Source organism: Lotus japonicus, chromosome 1 (genome assembly GCF_012489685.1).
Source record: "Lotus japonicus ecotype B-129 chromosome 1, LjGifu_v1.2".
Lineage (NCBI taxonomy): Eukaryota > Viridiplantae > Streptophyta > Magnoliopsida > Fabales > Fabaceae > Lotus > Lotus japonicus.
The window spans coordinates 73112411-73134522 of NC_080041.1; the positions used below are offsets into that span (position 1 = coordinate 73112411).

At 38.2% G+C, this 22112-nt stretch overlaps 2 protein-coding genes across 2 annotated transcripts; one reads left to right on the plus strand and one right to left on the minus strand.

Moving 5' to 3' along the window:
- Positions 1-4543: 4543 nt before the first annotated feature.
- LOC130745269 (NAC domain-containing protein 83-like) lies at positions 4544-5474 on the plus strand. The gene is made up of 3 exons (XM_057597441.1): positions 4544-4748; positions 4969-5228; positions 5367-5474. Exons 1-3 carry the CDS (start codon positions 4544-4546, stop codon positions 5472-5474), a joined length of 573 nt encoding a protein of 190 aa, XP_057453424.1.
- Positions 5475-19245: 13771 nt separating this feature from the next.
- Positions 19246-20639, minus strand: LOC130745282 (uncharacterized). The gene is made up of 2 exons (XM_057597456.1): positions 20433-20639; positions 19246-20334 (listed from the first exon to the last, which is right to left on the minus strand). The coding sequence occupies exons 1-2, from the start codon at positions 20637-20639 to the stop codon at positions 19246-19248; spliced, it is 1296 nt and encodes a 431-aa protein (XP_057453439.1).
- Positions 20640-22112: the final 1473 nt, after the last annotated feature.

The window sequence follows — 22112 nt, forward strand, 5'->3', positions numbered from 1 at the left end:
TTTCTCGAATAGAGTGGATTTCCCTTGAATTCCTTAATTAATTGGCTAACTTCCTTAACCTTCCGCACATTACTTGCTTCCTTGTCCTGTATTTGTTTCCTCGCCAGCGACACCTTTGCCGCCTTCAACCGTTTCCTCTTACATGCGTCGTCTTCTTCTTCTATGATGTAGTCTCTCGCTCGGGTGCGTACCTCCGTCATCTAGTGCGCTGGTTTCCTACTCAGCTCGCAGCTTGGCTTTCTTGACGTTAATCCGCTCTTAAAAGCGCATACGCATGTCCGGGGTTCTGCCTCTTCAAATCTTGCGGACGCGGTGCTGTACCATTCCATGTACTGCTTCAACATCTCTCACTCCTCCAGCCGAATCTGAAACAGATCCACGACCTCGCCGGCAGAGAACTGGCCCAGGAATTTCGTCGCGAAGTCGCGGAACTTCTTTATGGATCCCTATGGCAGGGCCATAAACCAGGTCATTGCTGCGCCTCGGAATGTGGACGGAAGCATTCTACACTTTACCGTGTCCGAAACCGTGCTCATCGCCATCTTCATATTGAAACGGAGCAGATGATCTTTCGGATCGGTTTGTCTGTCATACGTCTCCAACACGAGGCTTGTCATATCGTCCGGTACGGTCACCTCTCGCACTGCTGCCGAGAATGGTTTGACCCCGGCAGCAGCCTCAGCCTCCTTCTCCTCCTCATTCCACTGCCTAAGGTGATAGTATTCCAATTGTTCCTGCAAACACTCATTTTGCAGTCTTAAGTCGCCACTCAGTGCACGGCGTGCCTCCACACGACGATGTGTATCTAACCTTGCGGTGCGCGGGGAAGAAACGTGGCTCCGCTTCGGTTCCTCGCTACACCGTTGGCGAAACGATTCCATCAGGCTCCGTCGATGAACCAAGAATTCGACCAAAAATCTTCAAATCGTAGAAAACCTCACAGAAAATCGAATTTCGCTAAACCAAATTGCAATCCACATAGTCCTGGAATCAAAATCTACCGATCCCCACAGACGGCGCCAAATGTTCCATCATGAACATTGAGATGAGGTATAGTACCTAAGGTGTAAGGAACGTGATGTGAGATTCCTAGGGAGAATGAGAGCGTAACCGCTTTGGAGAGAGAATAACTGAATTTCAATCTTGTTATTTCACAAATGAGCCAAGAGTCCCTTACAATTGGTATTCCTCCCATATTTATAGTTGGGGGAGTTGAGCTTAACGCCTCTGAATCATCATAATGGGCCAGTTGGGCCTCCGGGATGAAGGCCCAAATCCCTGGACCGCTCATCGCCCTATGCCAGCGCTCCTGGGCGAGGGACCCTGGGGTCTCACCCAGTCCAAGCTCCAACTGATTCAGAGAACACCTCCAAAATCTGCTTAGAGGAATTTCTCAAAACCCCCCACCTATACCACTCAACCCTGGATTGCCCAAGGAGGACTCATCCACATTAAATTTAAGAACATTTTCTGAAGGGGTGTACCAGATAGAAGAACGAGGATTGGAGCCACTTGACTTAAGCGATATTGCCACAAAATTTAGAAGGAAGTCAGTTATAGCAAAATGGCAGTCTTTTCGCCAAGCTTTAATCCATCAAGCTATTCTTGAGATGTGCATATCCCAAATGTTTTCTATACCAAACCTCGGATTTGGGAAGATTAGATTATTTCTATCTAACCAAATGCTCCAACATAGAGAAAAAGTAATCAATTCCCAAAGCACTAGATCTGAAACACGCCTCAAGGTTACGTGGTATGCATCAGCTCATGCCTTCTCGAGAGAGAATTGAGCACCACAAGCTCCATATCGACTCACAATGAAGGAGAAGATGGCTGGTAGATTCCACAACGGCGCCACAAATACTACAAAGCCCTCGTTTTCCACCAGCTTTTGCAAATTCTCTTTGACGACAATCTTGTTCAAAGCGGCTTGCCAAAGAAAAATGACCACTCTTGGGGGAGCAATTTTCCGGACTTTCTTGGAGATAATCAGCGGATAAGCACCAAGGATTTTGATCTCCACAAAGTTTTAAATAGCCTTAACCGAGAAAACACCAATCTGGTCAACCAACCAAAGGAGCCACGTCTGCACCTGGACTTGGTAAAACATAATTTATAAATTTGAACAGTTTTGCTTTCTCTTCCAATTCTCATCCAAAGCATTGTCTACGAAAATCCACTGACTAGATTTAAACAATATTTGTGATATTACATTTTTTTAATGTTTTACTATTTTACCATTTCATTTAATATTTGTTATTTATTTTATTTCCAATGAGTATTAAAAAATATTTAAATTATTTAATTGAAAAAGTTTATGTTTAATCCAAAAAAATTAAAAGTTAATTACAAATAAAAAATTTATTTTACAAACTATTAAGGTAAATGATTTAGAGTTATTAAATATTTACTATAATTTTGAAATATTAAATTAGTGATTATGATATTATTTTATTTTAATTAGCTATTATTGTATTTTTGTATCTAACAATATTTAATAATTATAAAATCTCAAAATTATTAATTATTTCAAATAAGAGATGGCATGTTGAGGTTATTGAACATTTAAGTAGTTTCTTAAGTGAAATTTTATAAACATATTACAATTGAATTTAATAAATTTTATACTATTTTGTATATTACTTAAAAAAAATTAATTTTTTAAATGAATTTACAATGTGGTATTTTATGTTAGTTTTTTAATATATTTTAAATTTAAATGATTTAATCATTTATATACTTTCCATAAATTTAGAACATATTAAATATTCAAAATTATTATTCTGTAAAATATTAATATAGGCTAGTTAGAATTAGAATTTTTTTATTTTGAAATAATAACAGTCAGTGACTATGATATTATTTTATGCTTATAAATGAATAGTTATTACATTTCATTTGAAAATGAAATGATTTTTAATAATTATAACATTTAAAATTAATAATTATTTAAAATATCAAATAACATCTTTTTTTTTGAAATAAATATGAGAGAACATGTTAATTTTTTTATTATTTGAATAAATACTTGATTAACCACATAGTTTCAATTTAATTATTTTTAAATTAAATAATGGGTACTCTTTTTCCTTTACTAAGTTTTTATCCCTCTCAGTTTTTCTTAGTGTAAGGTTTTAATGAGGCACATTCTCTAAGTATGAATACCATAGATGATCTTGGTTGATATATTTCGCTTTAAAAAAAATCAAATAATTTATTGATTTTTTTTAAACAATGATTATTAGTGTATTATTTTTTTTTACAGCAAAAGATAGATAGGTAAATTTCATGAGAACAATCTCTTACAAATATGACAAATCAACAAAATCCTACCAATCAATACCACTCCAAAGACCACACCTAGGGAACGTGCCTCGTTAAAACCTTCATAGAAATAACCCATTGGGATAAAAACCTTGTAAAGAAAAAAGAGTACACGATCTCTTAAAAGTGCATTTGAGTCTCGCTAAGCAAAAACAACAAACAGAACATACTTAATAAAACAGAAAACTACTAAAGCCAATACAAGGAAATAATTGAACCCCAAAAGAATATGGCCACCCCACAATTATTTCCATTTAATGGGCCACTATATTGAAATTATGCAATTGAAGAATTTTTATTCAATTCAATAACTTGAAATTTAATTATTATCAAAAAAATTATATTTTAGAAAGTATTAAGGTATAATGAATTGGAGTTATGTAATAACTATATTTTAAATAGTAATTCTCAATAATTGTTTTTATCCTTTCATCATAAATAAATTACATATTTTATTTTGAAAGAATAAATTACATATGTTCAATTAGAAAAGTTTGGAATTGAAGAATTTTTATCAATTCAATAACTTAAAATTTAATTACTATTAGAAAAATTATATTTTAGAAAGTATTAAGGTATAATGAATTGGAGTTATATAATAACTATATTTTAAATAGTAATTCTCAATAATTTTTTTTATCCTTTCATCATAAATAAATGACGTATGTTCAATTAGAAAAGTTACATTTTGGATTCCTATTGATGAAATAAAATTATTTTGACTATTCATATACATTCTCATTACTCTTGTAATGTGCTTGTCAACAAACATACTCTTCTAAAGGTTAACATAAGTGCTATTTTATATACTTTAAAAAGTTGAAGGCCATAATATGACTTAATCTATTAAGGAAAATGATAAGGAAATAAAAAGTAGAAGTTTTCTAAATTTAGCATTTCTTATTATAAATTTTTTAACTACAATATTTTTTATAATTATTTATTATCCCGTCAAAAAAAATTATTCATTATCATTCAAAGCATTTGACTCATTCCCCTTTAGGATGTGCATAAAATAATTTCCCCTATAAAATGCCCTCACTTACATGACTAAAGTGCTCGAATAGTGCTTTGTCACTTCCTTTCCCTAAACCCTAAACCTCTCTCTCTCACACACACACAAACACGGATGGCAATGCATATCTTGTAGCTATAAATTGATGTTCTAGCCGCACAAGTTTACTACACTAATCCATTTAGAGAGTTTCACACACTTGCGATGACGTCATTTGAGATGGAGGCCCTCATAACTTGTGACAAGGATGGGAGTGTTCGGTTGCTACCTGGTTACAAGTTTGATCCCACTGATGAGGTTCTTGTGAATTTCTACCTGAAGAGGAGGGCCTTCGCTCAACCTCTTCCTGTTCAAATAATCCCAAATTTCAATGTGTTTCAGACAGAGCCATGGGGGTTACCTGGAGGAGGTCAATAAATTTTTACTTTTTTGAATTCTCTCTATTTTTCAAAATATCCATTTAATTTTTGGTGGCTTTTGTACTAGTTGGAGAGCATTGTTTTTATCATAGAAAATTCAATTTTAATTCAATTTTTCCATGTCCCATGAAATGTTTATGTGTTGTTGACAAGTGGGAATTGAACAAATATGGTGTTTTAAATTTAATTTGGGTTTGCGTATCTTTGTAGATGGAAATATTTTCAACGAAAGGAAGTGCTTCTTCTACAACACTATGGGTCGTGACCTAGAAAGCCTTGACATAAGAATTGCAGGGAGTGGTCAATGGAAGGTTGTGGAGAAAGGAAAATGCATTCCTATCCGTCAAAACAATGAGGTGATTGGAAAGAAGAACACTTTAATTTTCTGGGAGTTGCAAGGAGCCTCAGCTAAGATGACCAAATGGGTGATGCATGAGTTCCGCCTTGTGTTAGTAGCTAAACAATCTAAGGTAAAAAAAAAGAATAGAACAATGATTGTTTTCAAAATTGAGTCGGTTTAGAGTATTGTCTTTTTGAGTTCTTATGATCGTTTTGTTTTACTCATCACCAATATCATATGACTGCTAAACTTTGTGACTCAAATCTAGATATCAAATTGGGTTGTGTATCGCATATTTCTTGAGAAGGATGCACAGAAGGTGAAGAGTGCAAGAGGGCCTAATGGGAAGAGCTCTAGCAGTGGCGAAAATGCCTGAAGTGTCGAGGTCATTGACTTCCCTAAGGAGAGTGAAAGTTTCTCATGCAATCCCCAATGATCCATTTCTTAAGTGAGGGTTGTGAATCTGCGTAAAATGTTCCAAAATTCTGCGCCTCCCTCTATGTTGCCATTTTTCATGATTTCTTTTGGTAATATGGGAAATAAGCCATTTTTCTATTTGTCTATATTTGGATTGACAATGACCCATTTCATGAGAGGGTTTGTTCTCATGTAATATTCCTTTCAATAATATATATTCAGTTTTTGAAAAAAAAAAAGAGAACATATATTTTAAAGTAAAATGTATGACTATAAATTTAGTTAATTTTTTTAACTTATTAAGTAAAATTTAAACACCTTTTATACTTAAATATTTTTTTGGTTTTGATATACTGTAAGATTTTAAATAAAAATTATTATTTACTATGTTTTCTAAATATTAATACTGTGAAAAGATTTAAAAAAAGAGTGGAACTGAATTTTCTTAAAAGTATAATATGTATTTAAAGGCTTGTTTTAGGTGCATATGAAAAAGGCTTGTTTATATATTTATTTAAAGGAAAATTTTATAATTTGAAATTTTAATTCAATTTATAATATTTAAAAAATTATACAACATTTAAGAATTGGAATTTCCTATTATTACAGATATGGATATTTTTTTTTTGAAAGCAGAAGAATATTATTAAATGGAAAGAAAGCATGAGGACAACCCCCTCTATTAAGTCCCTACAAAATCCTCTCCCAAACCCATCGTTAAGGCCAAAACATAGAGAATGTGCCTCATTAAAACCTTACTAGGAAAAACCCAATGGGAAAAAATCCTAGTGAAGGAAAAAGAGTACTTAAAACTCTAGTAAACCTAAGGGAACCACACAAACCCACAATCTAATATCAATATCATATCAAAACATAAAAACCACAAAACTAGTAACCCCTCAGTACTTTGCCCAATACATTTCCTTCTAGCACACTATTACACCAAATTAGCATATCCCAACAGACTTCCTCCATGTAGTCAAGACCCCTGCATTCGAATACAACAATCCTTCCTGCAACCTTGAACCTTTAATTCCCAAAACAAAACCTTGTCAAACCAATTTGGATTAAAACTCTCCCCTGCAATCACGAAGGTAAAAGAACTAAACCAATGGCTTGAATTAAAAGCACCAGAAGCTAAAATTATAACACCCAAAAGAGGTATACACTCCCCTGAACCAGCACGCCAATAATCAAAATACTCCCCCATCTCCTAGCAGAGCCCATGGTATCAATCCCATGCACCATAAGTAATGTCACCGAAACCAAAAATTCAATAACTGTCAAAGACCCAGAGGGAAAGATAGCTGCAACGTAACACCCCTATTTTTCAGAAAACATCAACTACGCGACCTCTTCAATCCTACTCCATAAAAGCAATATTTCTCTCCCTCCCCCTTTTTGCCAAACAATCTGCCATGCCATTCCGTGAATACATGGTGCCCCCATCTTAAGTCAGTGTTCTGCCAGATGGGGATGGTTCTTTGCGATTTGATCTTGAAGTCCCTGTATTGCCACCTCTTCGTCCCCTCTAAACACCAAACCCAACTCCTTACCTAACTTCCAAGTCTCCTTTGCTCTTGTTTTAAGGTCCAGGACAAAACCATCATCGTCATCCCAAGCGAACTCAGGAGTTACCGCAACCTTAGGCTTGTTTTTACTTCCCTTTGGTCTCCCTCGCTTCCTCTTAACCTTCCTTTCCTCTGGTTCTCGAGCTTTGGTTCTTTGTATTTTTTTGGACCGTTTTTTTCTTTCTCTTTGATCCACTGTTTTCAGCTCATCAAACAACAAATCATTAGCAACATTTACTCCATCCTTCTCTGCGTTGTAAAAGTCTTTTACGTCACTGTTGTTTCTTTCCCTCTCACTGGCGGTCTGTTGAATCAAGCCCTCCTCAATTACAGGTTCTACAACTTCCGTGATCCGATTTGTCCCCTTTAATCTTGCCACCGCTTTTATTTGACGTAATGAAAATCTCCTTTCATTCAACATGCTTTGAATCACACCATCATAATTAAAAACGTGAGCCCTTGTCACTAAAGCTTTGTTTAAAACCACCTCAGTATCCTCATTTGCATCATGGGTCCCTTTCTTCAAAAATTGCCTCACCACCAGAGAATTTGAATTGGAATTTTTCAGCATATTATCATTCCAATTCCAAAACTTACGCCCCCAATTTCCGGCAACACTATCTCCCTGCCACTAGCGTGAATTAAAAGCATTTACTAAGACCCAATTATTTGGTTTCCAAAATTGCAAATTGAAATCACGTCCCATGACGTTAGTTTCTTCCTGTTGTTTCATCAATGCTTCTTCCGTTTCTAACAAATTTTCAAAGCACTTTAATCCCATTAACTCTTGCACCCCATATCCCGCCTCTTTCAAAAATTGTAACCAGAGTTACCAAATTCGTTATTTAGCCTGCGTACCACGTTCCGGTTCACATGAACTGGTTCGTGGTACATTTACGTACCGGTTCACTGTAATTCACGTACTGGTACTCTATGACCGGTTCACTGTAATTCACGTACTGGTACTCTATGTTTAGTGTACTAAAAAAAATTTCTAAGTTGATTTTATTGTAATACAATAAATGGTTTAGAGTTTAAATTTTAGAATCTTGCACCACTGAGAAACGTAAAGCATTCATTGTTGCAGATGAAATTATACTAGGCTTAATTGCAACTTTGGTCCCCGACGTTTATCAATACCACGATTTTGGTCCCCCACCTAATTTAATTACATGGATGGTCCCCGACGTTGTAGGCCGTGTGCAACGTTAGTCCTACCGTTTATTTTTTAATGGAGGAGGCTTACATGGACGTCCAATTGGAGAGAGAAAGGAGGTATAAGAAGAGAGGGAAGCACGTGAGTATCACGTGACCCTTATTTGAACCCATTATACCCAAACCCCTGACCTCTCTAGAACGAAGAAGGTAACACGATTTAGATTCCTAGGGTTTCAGATTTGGGTATAATGGGTTTATATAAAGTTCATGTGATACTCACGTGCTTCTCTCTCTTCTCAGATCTCCTTTTTCTCTCCAACTATACATCCACGTAAGCCTCCTCCATTAAGAAATAAACGGTAGGACTAACGTTGCACACGACCTACAACGTTGGGGACCATCCATGTAATTAAATCAGGTGGGAGACCAAAATCGTGGCATTAATAAACGTCAGGGACCAAAGTTGCAATTAAACCATTATACTAATATCATGACTGTAAATATAATGGTTTTTCAATTATCAATAATTGAAAATTCTTAAATAAGTATTGGAAAATGTAGACTCATTTGTTTACCTAGAAAATTTGCAATTCAATGTGCCAATTTAATAGAGTGATTTGTTCAAATATAAACGGATATAAACTTCTTTTCCTTACCAATGTGTCGTTTCAATCCAATCATTTGGTTAGATAGAAAATATTTAATAATGAGAAAGTGAATAGTCTAATTCATATAGGCTACTTATAAATTGCTACTTATTTTTTTTATTTTTTGTGAAAAAATTTACATGAGTGTACCAGTTAATAGATTAGAATGTACCGCGAACCCAAATAGCGAACCGACTATGTATACCCCCCTCGTACCGAATACTTTACCGGTCGCGTTCCACGTTCCCGAACCCGTACCACGTACCGGAGTGTACCGCGAACCAGGTAACTATGATTGTAACGCCTCCGGCACCGTAACTGGGTAGTCCACCGTTGCCACCGTTTTGCCGTCGGTGATGCCTTCTTCATCACCATCTTTGCCTGGTGTATCCATGACCTCCTCCTCATCGATCCCCTGACTCTGATCCTCTGAATCGGCAACGAAAGCTTGCTCTTGTGATACTGCCTTCTGACGAAGACTCAAACAATCTTGATACACCGACATCTCTTTCTCCACAAGCACCTCACAAATTGTGCCATCTATGTTCACATCCATAACCTGTTGTTTGATAAGCGGATTAGATGTCTGCACCAGCAATCTCCCATCGTTGAGCCTCTCCTTTCTAGCTGTGATCTCATCTACGCACACAAAATTTCCCAATGTATCACCCAAAGCCGCAAAAACCCTTATATTCCATGCTCCAACCGGAACCTTCCAAGCTCTAACCCATATCAAATGCGATTTACCAACCATGAAATTCGAGCATGGTTTCACCCAATCAAAGATCTCCTCCAATGGACTCTTTGCCTCCAAGAGAGTAGTTTCCATGTCAGCTTTGGACTCAAATTCCAGCAACACATCACATGCACCCAACACCTTAAGGATGATGTTAGTAATTCCAAACATTATAAGTTTCTCTCGGACAGCTTCAATTGATTGTAACCCATGTGTCGTTGCACAAGCGCACTGTTGTATCCACATAACATCATCATCATCCATAGAGTACATTGCATTTGTGTTTGGATCCTCCACCACCTTCCTTTTAGCATCCTCACTTGACTTCACCTTTGGCTTCCATACCTTTCCCTTCACTTCAAACTTCAATGTTGTATTGTTCTCACGTAAATTAGAAGCACCCAGAGCCCTTTTCATCTTATACTTCGCTCGTTTTACAGTCAGAAACACCCCTTGAAACTTCAATCCATTGAACATTCTAATCGCCCGCCGAGCATCCATGTCATCTTCGTATCGAACAAAGCCAAACCTGAATCTTCTTCCCTCCCTTCGTCGTGGTTGTAAGTACACATCCCTCATCGGGCTTGCTTTCATAAAAATCGCTGTCACCATCTCCTTACTACCACTTTCTCTGAACCCATCAATGAAAACTGAAAAGGAGCCCCCAACCACACCTTCTCGACGCTGCCTCTCTTTCAATCTCTCTCCCCACCGGTTACTCTGACGCTCCTCCACATTCCTCCTATGCGGTGGCCGGAATCGCCATGCAGACGTTCCAGGGAGCTGAGCCCTAGCAGAGCTCATCTCTCTACATATATGGATATTTAACATTAAATGTATGATATATTGGTAGGAATATATATATCTGATGGTTATATGATATGATGATCCATCACCATTTTTGTAAAACGATACTCTATTAGATATACTACTAATTTGTATATGTGACCATATTTTGTTATTTTTATGGCTTGAAAGTTGAAGCATTATTTAGTTAAGGGTTAATCCTCTACTTGGTCCATGTGGTTGTATGGCCGTCTGAAATTAGTCCCTCCCCGGAAAATTTGAAAATCTAAGTCCTCGCGTTTGGAAAGTGTGTGGAGCAGGTCCGCGCCGGAGTGGGGAGCTCCGACGAGGCTTGCTGACTAGATAATTTTTTCTGACGTGGCATTAAAAAAAATCCCTTAATTAATTAACTTACTCTAATTAACCCTAAACACTAACTTAATCCTAATTACCCCTAAACACAAACTTAATCCTAATTAACTGACTAACACATATCCAATTACTCCCCCCAATGATAATCCACAATTCCCCCCTCAATTAACCCAGGTTCCTAATTTCAAACCCTAATCATCTTCAACCCTCTCACTCGTATCTCATCTTCAAGCCTCTCTCTCGCATCTCATCTTCATCCATTTGCATCATCATCTCCAACCATCAACCAACTTCATCCATTTACCTCAGTTCAAGCCTCTCTTCCTAGTCGCGTTCTCTCCATTGCAGCAAGTTTGAGCAACTGTGAGAAGGCGAAGTCGAAGTTGGGAGCTCGCGTTTGAACTGAGGTAAGCTTGCTTCTTCTTTGCGTCTTCGTTGTGTATGTCGTTTGAAGTTGGTGATTGCGAATAACTCATGTGTTCTTGCTGTGGGAATTTAGTGGGTGATTGTTTAGGGTTTCTTATTTGGGGTTTTGTCCTTCGTACTGGGTTTTGCAAATTTGGGGGTTTATCGATTGTGTTGGGGCATGATTATTTGGGGTTTTCTCGTTCTTAGGTGTAAGGATTGCTTGGGTGGGTATGATTTGGTTTGGATGCTTGGGTTCTTGGGTTGCTATTTTTGGTCTTTGTTTGACTGAACAATGATTGTTTCAGGATGGTGTTTTCCTTGGTTGTGCGGCATGGTGGTTGGTTTGGTACTTCTCCTTATTGACACTACTTTGGGGGTGGTAGAACTGTGCTACGTGATATGGATGAGGATAGATGGTCCTTCCTTGATACTGTGGAACTTGTCCAGAAATTGGGTTACAAAGAGTTTGATCTATGGTGGGTAAATGCTGAGGATATTATTGAACACAAATTCAGGAGGTACAAGACTGACAACGATGCTATGGAGTTAGCTAAGTATGCTACTAGTAATGGTTACAATGAAGCTTTGATGTTTGTTGAGACTAAAGGTGTCCCTGGTTTTGTGCTTGCTGGAAAAAAGGAAAAGGAGAAAAAACAAGTAAAGAAGAATGTTCACCAAGGTAAAACCAAGGCTGTGAGGTAGTCACATAGACTGCAAGCAGTGATGAGAAAGACAAACAATGAGGGCCAGCCCTGTACAACTATTGTTTTGTATGATGATGATGAGTCCCAGAATGATATGTCAGTCCAAGGAGTTGAATATGGCTCTTCACAGGCTGTTCATGAGGATGTTGTCCTCCCAGATATTGTCCCTGAAGTGTTTGATGAAGTGAATGATGAAACTGGGATTGAAGTTGAAGTTGCTGAGAGTAATGCTGAGAATAATGCAGAGAATAATGCTGAGAATCATGTAGTTTTTGAAGTTGTTGAGAATGATGTTGAGAATGATGCTGAGAATCATGCTGAGAATAATGCTGAGAAAAGTCCTGAAGTTGCTCCCAATGCAAATTTGATTGCTGATATTCCCAACCAAGATGGAGAAAACAGTGATAGTGACATTTCCGAGGAGAGCATAAGGCTTGAAGACAGTGAAGAAGAGAGAGACCTTGGGAATGAAGATGGGTTTCCAAACTCAGCTTTTGTTGAGGCAGAGGCACTGTTGAATGAGCATATCAACCAACTGATGCTCCAAGGTAAGGGGGATGACCCAGACTATGATGGAGGATATGAGAGTGAGGACCTAGAAAGTGTTCCAACTGATAGTGACCTTGAAGAACTTCCTAGAAGAAAGTTTCCAAGGTTCAATGAAGAGGATCTCAATGCAGATTTCAGATTCAAACTAGGGATGGACTTCTGTTCCCTACAAGAGTTCAAAAATGCTCTAGTTGACCATGTTGTTGCAAATGGTAGGGAATTTAGCTACAAGAAAAATGATAGCATAAGGTGTAGGGTGGTATGCAGAACTGATGGGTGTCCATTTGTCATGTTATGTAGTAAGGTTGGGAACAAGCAGACATGTAGAATCAAAACACTTATAGATGAACACACATGTGCCAGGGTGTTTGACAACAAGTCTGCTAGTGTTACATGGGTGAAGAAGAAATTGTTGAACAAGGTGAGGACAGTAAACAAAATAAGCACAAATGAGATTGTTGATGACTTTAGAATCAATCTAGGGACTGGAATTACAAGATATAAAGCATGGAAATGAAAGAAATTGACTACTAAAGAGGTAGATGGAGCTATTGATATGCAGTATACTCTCTTGTGGAGATTTGCCAATGAACTAAGAAGAAGGGCAGCAGGTAACACATGCAAGATGAATTTTGTGTCTCCAAGGACTACATTGCATCCTAGATTTAGCCGATTATATATGTGCTTGGATGGATGTAAGAGAGGGTTTCTTAGTGGGTGTAGGCCATTTATTGGCTTGGATGGATGCCATTTGAAGACCAAGCATGGAGGAATTCTATTGTCTGCTATTGGTAGAGATGCTAATGAGCAGTACTTCCCCCTTGCCTTTGCTATGGTTGAATCAGAAAACAAAGACAGTTGGATGTGGTTTATGGAGTTATTGATGGGTGACATAGATCCTGCTAGATCATCTAGATGGGTCTTTATTAGTGATCAACAAAAGGTACTGATCGAGGCCGTACCCGATACAAATAATTAATTTAGAAAACTGTAGTAACTAGGGAGTGACTCCTAGGTCGTTTCCCAAGGATTATCGTTTCAACAAAGACTCAGTATTAAGAATGCACAACGCACACACACTGGGGGGGTTTTGTGATTCAGTGATTCAGTTCAAAAGATCAGCAGAAAGTAAAAACAGATTAATATGATAAGTAAAGACAGACGAATCCCTTTGTTCAGTATATCGCTGCTCAATCACGGGTATCTAAAGATCAATTCTTGTTATTAGTTTCCTAGTGCGTGAGAATTAATTAACTAAGCGATAACTAATTCACAGATTCCTAAACTAAGCGATTAAGAATCGTTTACGCCCTAATATGAACTAAGCGAACATACATCATCTTCTATTTCGTGAACATAAGGAATTAAGCAAACCTAAGCCAGAATTAGAGATGAAGAAAACTAATCAGGTGAATTCTATTAAGCACTATACCTCAAGAGCGCGATATACTTTGCAAAGGAATTCGTTCGAAAGGGATTAGCCTTCCATGGATGGGGCGAATTCAGCAATTGATTTGGAGAAGAGAATAGGGATTAAAAGCATAAAACCCTAGCAGAGCTCTAATATAACTGAAATTCGAAAATTGCATAAAATAATAATGTAGAAGGTAAAAGGTAATTGTTTCTCTCAGCACAAACCCTTAAATAAGAGCTGAGATCACAAATCCTAATCAAAATCAAATCCTAAAAGATAACAATAAATCCTAAAGATAGAGTTTTAAAATAACAACCTAAATAAGTTTGAATCTGAAAGATATCAAACTTAATTTATTCCGAAATTAAATCCTAATATTTCCTAAAATACAATCTTCACTCCAGCACAATCTTCATTCCGCAAATCTCCAAAATGCCCTAGATGTCAAATAAAACCTGAAAATAAGAATAAACGTAATTAGACCAAATAATAGAAATCTCTGTCAAGCAAGGTCAATTAATTACGAATAATTATTAATAATGACAAATTAAGGCTATATAAAATGGGTAAAATATTGCTCATCAAATACCCCCACACTTAGCCTTTTGCACTCCTGGGCAAAATAAAGAATTAAGAACATGAAAACCAATTTGAAACTAGAAGTGAATCATGCAATAACCTAAAAGATCACATACTTAACAATGAATCCTAGGTAATGTAGAGAAATGAGCAAAATCAAGTGAAGAATCAAAGAGACAAGAAATCCATGAATATCATCCAAACATCCAAGCATGTAAAGTAACCAATCAAACCAAGAGGTGAGAACAAAGATGATAGAACCTCACAAGTTATGCTCTCAAAGTGTTTACACTCAAGTGTTTAAGGTTTGTGTTTACGCTCAAAGCACTTCATGAGAACAAACACTACCATAGGCTTGACAAGCCGCTAACATCAACAATCAAAAACACATGCACATAAAGATCAAAAAGGACTTTTAAAGGTTGTAATGGGGCCAAGGACAAGGTAGGATACAATATGGGATAAGTAGCTAAAACCTTAAGAAATAGAGGAGCAATGGGGAATAAGTAAGAAGTAAGTCAAAATCAACCCAATTTCATAGCATAAGATTTGCAACTCTTCCTCCAATTCCACACTTCAACTTTTCATCCTTCATCCTTTCATTCATTTTTTTTTCCTCTTTGGCCTTCTTTTTTTTTTTCTTTTCTTATTTTTTCTCTTTTTTTTCGTTTTTTTTTTTTTACTGAATAACAAAACTAGTAAGAAAAACAGCACCACCATACTATTTACAACAACCAACTAAGCATAACCGAGAATCGGAAGAATTAAAGAACAATGCACCCTTACCCACTTAGTACTTACTCCCAAAACAATTCCAAAGCTCCAAAATTCCCTAAGATTAGGTCAATCATGGTTTTTCACTTATGAGCTTGTAATGAGCTAAAGAAAAGAAGGGTAAAAAGGCTCAAAGTGGCTATCAAAGGATAATTCATTCAAGGTAGGCTTATATGGCTAGTGGCTTATTAATTAAAAGAAGAAAATGCCTAAAATCACCTCAATATGTGCATGTGAATATCAAGTAGAAACAAGCGTCAAGTCAAGTTCTAGAGTGCAAGTAATCAAGAGTGCAATCACACAAGAAAAAGATTAGAGATGGCATACAGTTGACCACCTACAATTAAGGCTCAAAACTCTCACAGGGGGGAATTAAGTCTATCATAATTGTTTCAACCCCTCAATTTTCAAAAGTAACTTGAAACACAAGAACGCATGGATTCACATCACAAGATATCATGACTCAATTCAAAGAAAGAAAAAGGCCCATAATCTAAAAAAGACCTAAGAATTCAAAGAAAAGCATGGATCAATTTATTCATCTAATTTATTCTACCTAAGCTAATCTCCCCCCCACACTTAAACTACACAGTGTCCCAATGAAGCATAACAAATATGGAATTGAACAAGTGCAATAAAAGTAAAGAAGGAGAAAGAAAACTCCCTGATTCATGGCGGGAGGAGGGTGGAAACAACCAAGGAAACATCTTCCATGGTAGCATCCACAAGAGAAGGATTAGTGAGGAAATGCTTGAGGTGATGACCATTAACTTTGAAGCTCTTATCTGTGGATTCACTTTTGATCTCTACAGTACCATAAGGAAACACATTAGTAACAACAAAAGGACCAATCCACTTAGAGCGAAGCTTACCGCTCATTAGGCCAAGTCTAGAGTTATACAACAACACTTGTTGTCCCACCAAAAAGTCTTTTCTGGAAATCAAGCTATCATGGAATATTTTGGTCTTCTCTTTGTAGAACTTATAGTTCTCATAGGCTTCCAAGCGGATCTCATCTAACTCACTCAATTGAAGCTTCCTTTCGCCACCAGCTTGATCAAGAGCCAAGTTGCAAGTCTTCACAGCCCAATAAGCTCGATGCTCTATCTCAACTGGAAGATGACATGCCTTACCAAAGACGACGCGGTAAGGGGACATTCCGATGGGTGCTTTGTAAGCAGTACGGTGGGCCCAAAGAGCATCCTCAAGTCTATTGCTCCAATCCTTCCTGTTAGGCTGGACAGTCTTCTCCAAGATCCTTTTTATCTCTCTGTTGGAATTCTCAGCTTGCCCATTTGTTTGAGGATGGTATGGTGTGGAAATTCTATGAACAACCCCATATTTCTTGAGAAGAGCTTGCATGGACCTATTGCAGAAATGGGTGCCTTGGTCACTAATGATTGCTCTAGGAATGCCAAACCTGCAAAAGATGTTAGACCTAACAAAATCCACAACAACTCGAGAATCATTAGTCCGGGTGGCCTTAGCTTCCACCCATTTAGAAACATAATCAACAGCAAGCAAAATATAATAAAAACCAAAAGAAACAGGAAAAGGACCCATAAAATCGATACCCCAGACATCAAAGACCTCACAAAACAGCATGGGCTGTTGAGGCATCTCTTTTCTCCAAGAAATGGTACCGCCTGCTCTCTGACATGGATCACAAGTGCTGCAAACCCTTGACGCATCTTTGAAGATGGTGGGCCAGTAAAATCCAGAATCAAGCACCTTGCGTGCTGTCCTTTGGGGTCTAAAGTGACCACCCACTGCAGAAGCATGGCAAAACTGAAGGACTGATTCAATCTCATGATCTGGAATGCACCTCCTAATAACCTGGTCAGTACAAAACTTCCACAAATAGGGGTCATCCCAACAATAATATTTAGCATCACTTTTAAGCTTAGCAATCTGAGCTCGAGATGCAAATGGAGGGAAAACAGAAGCAGCTAAATAATTAACAATATTAGCAAACCAGGGTGCTGGAAAAGAAACTGAAATATTAAAGAGCCGCTCATCCGGAAAGTCATCTCTAATGGGTAGAGTATCAACATCCCTCTCTATCCGACTCAAGTGATCGGCCACCAAATTCTGTGCTCCACTTCTATCTCTAATCTCCAAGTCAAACTCTTGGAACAAGAGCATCCATCGGATCAACCTAGGTTTTGATTCAGCCTTCTTCAACAGGAACTTTAGAGCTGCATGGTCAGTATAAACAATAATCCTAGAACCTAGCAAATATGATCTGAATTTATCTAGAGCAAACACAATAACTAGAAGTTCTTTTTCAGTGGTTGTGTAATTCACTTGTGCAGAATCTAAAGTCCTGGAAGCATAATATATTACCCTAGGTAACTTATCCACTTTTTGAGCAAGGACAGCACCCAATGCGTAATTAGAGGCATCACACATGAGCTCAAAAGGGGCTGTCCAATCAGGTGCCTGAATGATAGGAGTGGTGGTCAAGGCTTTCTTTAGGCAATCGAACGCCTCTCTGCATTTCTCATCAAAATCAAACGCCACTTCCTTTTGTAGCAAGTTAGAGAGAGGAAGGGCTTTCTTGCTGAAATCCTGAATGAACCTGCGATAAAAACCTGCATGGCCAAGAAAAGAACGCACCTCTCGCACGCAAGAGGGGTAAGGCAAATGTGAAATAACATCTATCTTGGCGGGATCCACCTCTATACCTTTGTTAGAAATCACATGACCTAGAACTATGCCTTGCTCTACCATAAAATGACACTTCTCATAATTCAAAACAAGGTTAGTTTCAATGCACCTATGCAAAACTTTATCCAGATTATCTAAACATGTATCAAATAAAGATCCGTAAACAGTGAAATCATCCATAAATACCTCGATGCAACTCTCTAAGAAATCACTGAAAATACTTACCATGCACCGCTGGAATGTACCAGGGGCATTGCATAGGCCAAAGGGCATCCTCCTATAGGCAAAAGTGCCAAAGGGACAAGTGAATGTGGTCTTTTCTTGGTCCTCAGGAGCAATGTGAATTTGAAAGTACCCAGAAAAACCATCAAGAAAACAGTAGTGACTTTTACCTGCTAAGCGCTCAAGCATTTGATCAATGAAGGGCAAAGGAAAGTGATCCTTCCTAGTTGCTTGATTGAGCCTCCTATAATCAATGCAGACTCTCCAATTGTTTTGCACTCGAGTAGGGATAAGCTCGTTCCTCTCATTCTTCACTACGGTAAGTCCTGTCTTCTTAGGGACCACTTGAACTGGGCTCACCCAAGGGCTGTCAGAGATCGGATATATAATTCCAGCTTGTAGCAGCTTAGTGATCTCCTTCTTCACAACATCAAGTATCACTGGGTTGAGTCTCCTTTGTGGTTGTCTTACTGGCTTCGCTCCTTCGTCCAAGAGTATTCTATGCATGCACATGGATGGACTAATCCCAGGAATGTCAGCTAAGGTCCAACCAATAGCTTTCTTGTGCTTCTTTAGTACTTGCAGCAACTTTTCCTCTTGATTTTCATGAAGGGTTGAGGAAACAATGACAGGGAGCTTCTTGTCATCCTCCAAGTAGGCATAATTGAGGTTATCTGGTAAGGGCTTAAGCTCCAATACGGGTGCCTGCAAAACAGATGGAACCAAACTAGCAGATACAGTTTCTGCAGCCTGCACTTCAACAACTGGGTTAGTGCAATCAGATTTCTTAACATCTGAGTCAACAACAACAGTGTCCAAAAATTGATCAATGCAAGAATCACACATTTCAGTAGCAGTACATGTATGACAAGTGTATGACCCTGTTAGTGAAGGGAAATCAGAATCATGTAGGAAATCAGATTCATGTTCATCAAGCATATCATCAAGCAGTTCATCAAGCAAATCAATATGAAACACAGAATAGTCTTCAGGTGGATGTTTCATAGCATCAAAAATGTTTATCCTAACCACAATATCACTGAATTCCATAGTCAGTGTACCAGCATAAACATCTATCTTGGTTTGGGCTGTCTTTAAAAATGGTCTCCCAAAAATGATAGGAACTGTATTACGGGAAGATCATTTTTCCATTTCAAGCACATAAAAATCAGCAGGGAAAACAAGTTCACCAACCCTAACCAAAACATCCTCTACCCAACCAGCAGGGTGTGCCGTGCTCCTATTTGCTAATTGGATGACAACACCCGTAGGTTTCAAAGGTCCAAGTGAAAGTGATTTAAAAATAGACATAGGCATCACATTAATTGAAGCTCCTAGATCTAGCATGGCATTTTCAAATTTAGTATCACCTATGACACAAGGAACAGAAAACGTACCTGGATCCTCACACTTTTCAGGAACATCAGGAACAGGAGCAGGTTTACCAGCTTTACCTATGATTGCAGAAGCATTTCTCCCCATGCGAACTCTTTCATTTCCTTTCAGCTTCCTTTTCTGAGTGCATAATTCTTTCAGAAACTTTGCATATCTTGGAATTTGCTTGAGTGCATCAAGTAGAGGTATGTTCACCTCCACTTTCTTGAATACCTCCAAGATTCCTTTATCTACCTCTTCCTTCTTCTTGCTTGGCATAGCTTTCGAAGGGAATGGAAGAGGAATGGAAGGTGGTTGTACTTGGAAGGTTCTTGTGGCAGTGGTCTCTGTCTCCTTTTCAGGTTCAGGCTCTGGCTCTGGCTCTGGTCCATGATCTGCATCAATTTTCTTCCCCGACCGTAAGATGATGGCACTCACATTTCTTGGATTGACAACCGTCTGAAAGGGCAGCTTATCAGAATTCTGGGACTGTAGCTGGTTTATTGAAGTAGCCATCTGTCCTATCTGGGTGGTCAGATTCTGAATAGAGGATCTGGTGTCTTGTTGGAACTGCATGTTTTGGGCTGTCATCTGCTTCAACATATCCTCCAATGAAGATTCTTTAGATTGCGGTGCAGCAGGGTTGTTAGCCTGTTGTTGCATTGGAGGAGGAACATATGGTCTAGCATTATTCTGAAACGGTGCTTGGGCAGGTTGTGACTGATCAGACCATCTAAGATTTGGATGATTTCTCCAGCCATGATTATATCTGTTAGATGACAGATCATAATTTTGCTGAGGTCGATTATTGAAAATGTTGGCAGCATATGCTTCAGGATTCTCATCTGTAGGTTCCTGCAGAGAAGGACAAACATCAGTATTATGGTCTTTAGTGCAAATGCCACAAACCTTTGCCTGTTGTGAAGGTTTATTCTGGTTCATGGCCAAGTAACCAAACTGGCAATGGTTTCCATCCTCTTCTCAAGCTTGTCCATCCTTGGATCTGTCCCAATCTCATTAACAGCTTTAACAGCATCATTACTCCTTGTTTGAAACTGCTGAGAATTAGCAGCCATCTTCTCAAACAACTGCCTGGCTTCAGTAGGAGTCATGTCATTCAATGCACCTCCACAAGCAGCATCAATGAGATGTCTCTCCATGTTGAGAAAACCCTCATAGAAATACTGAACTAGGAGCTGCTCGGAAATTTGGTGATGGGGGCAGCTCACACATAGTGTCTTGAACCTTTCCTAGTATTCATGTAGAGTCTCTCCATGTAGCTGCCTGATTCCTGAGATGTCTTTTCTGATTGAAGTTGTCCTAGAGGCAGGGAAGAACTTCTCAAGAAACTTTCTTTTCAGGTCGTCCCAGCTTGAAATGGATGAAGGAGGCAGGTTATACAACCAGGTCTTTGCAGTTCCCTGAAGGGAATGAGGAAAAGCCTTCAAACAGATATGATCTTTGTCAACTTCAGGAGGCTTCATGGTGGATATGACAGTACGGAACTCCTTGATGTGCATATGAGGATCTTCACCTGCAAGACCACCAAACTTAAGCAATAAATGGATTAGTCCAGTTTTGAGTACACATGGTACATCCTCAGGATACTGGATACACAAGCTTTCGTAGGTGAAATCAGGTGCAACCAACTCCCTTAGTGTTCTCTCTCGCGGTCCTTCTTCAGCCATGTTTTCAAAAACTGCAACAAATTCAGAATCAAAATCAAGGTCAGAATCAGAATCACTTAAATGAGGATCAGTAACAAAAGCTCTACGTGCTCTAATTAACCTATGAAATTCTCGATCTATTTCAGAAATAAATGGATGCAAAAACCCAGGATTAGCCCTAGTCATGCAACACTAAGTATCCCAATTAAAATAAGAATCACTTGAAAGTAAATTTTTTTTTTCGAAACCCGAAAAAAACTTTTGGCGGAAGGCCTCTTTTTGCGTTTTTAAGAATCGATCTCACGGCGTAGCGGTCAAAAATGAATTGGAAATTTTTTTCTACCCCAAAAGCATATATAATATGTTGAATTCCGAGTTTTGGAGCAAAAGATATGACCGTTTGAAGTTACAGCCTAATTATCCTTCAAAAATCACTAATCCTTACCTTCACCAACAAATCCAGTACCTGCGTCAGAGATCGAACTTGTTAATACTACTACTAATAATATAATACTACTAATACTAACTCTATTGAACCTTTGGTAAAGACGATAGTCCCCGGCAACGGCGCCAAATTTGATCGAGGTCGTACCCGATACAAATAATTAATTTAGAAAACTGTAGTACCTAGGAAGTGACTCCTAGGTCGTTTCCCAAGGATTATCGTTTCAACAAAGACTCATTATTAAGAATGCACAACGCACACACACTGGGGGGTTTTGTGATTCAGTGATTCAGTTCAAAAGATCAGCAGAAAGTAAAAACAGATTAATATGATAAGTAAAGACGGACGAATCCCTTTGTTCAGTATATCGCTGCTCAATCACGGGTATCTAAAGATCAATTCTTGTTATTAGTTTCCTAGTGCGTGAGAATTAATTAACTAAGCGATAACTAATTCACAGATTCCTAAACTAAGCGATTAAGAATCGTTTACGCCCTAATATGAACTAAGCGAACATACAT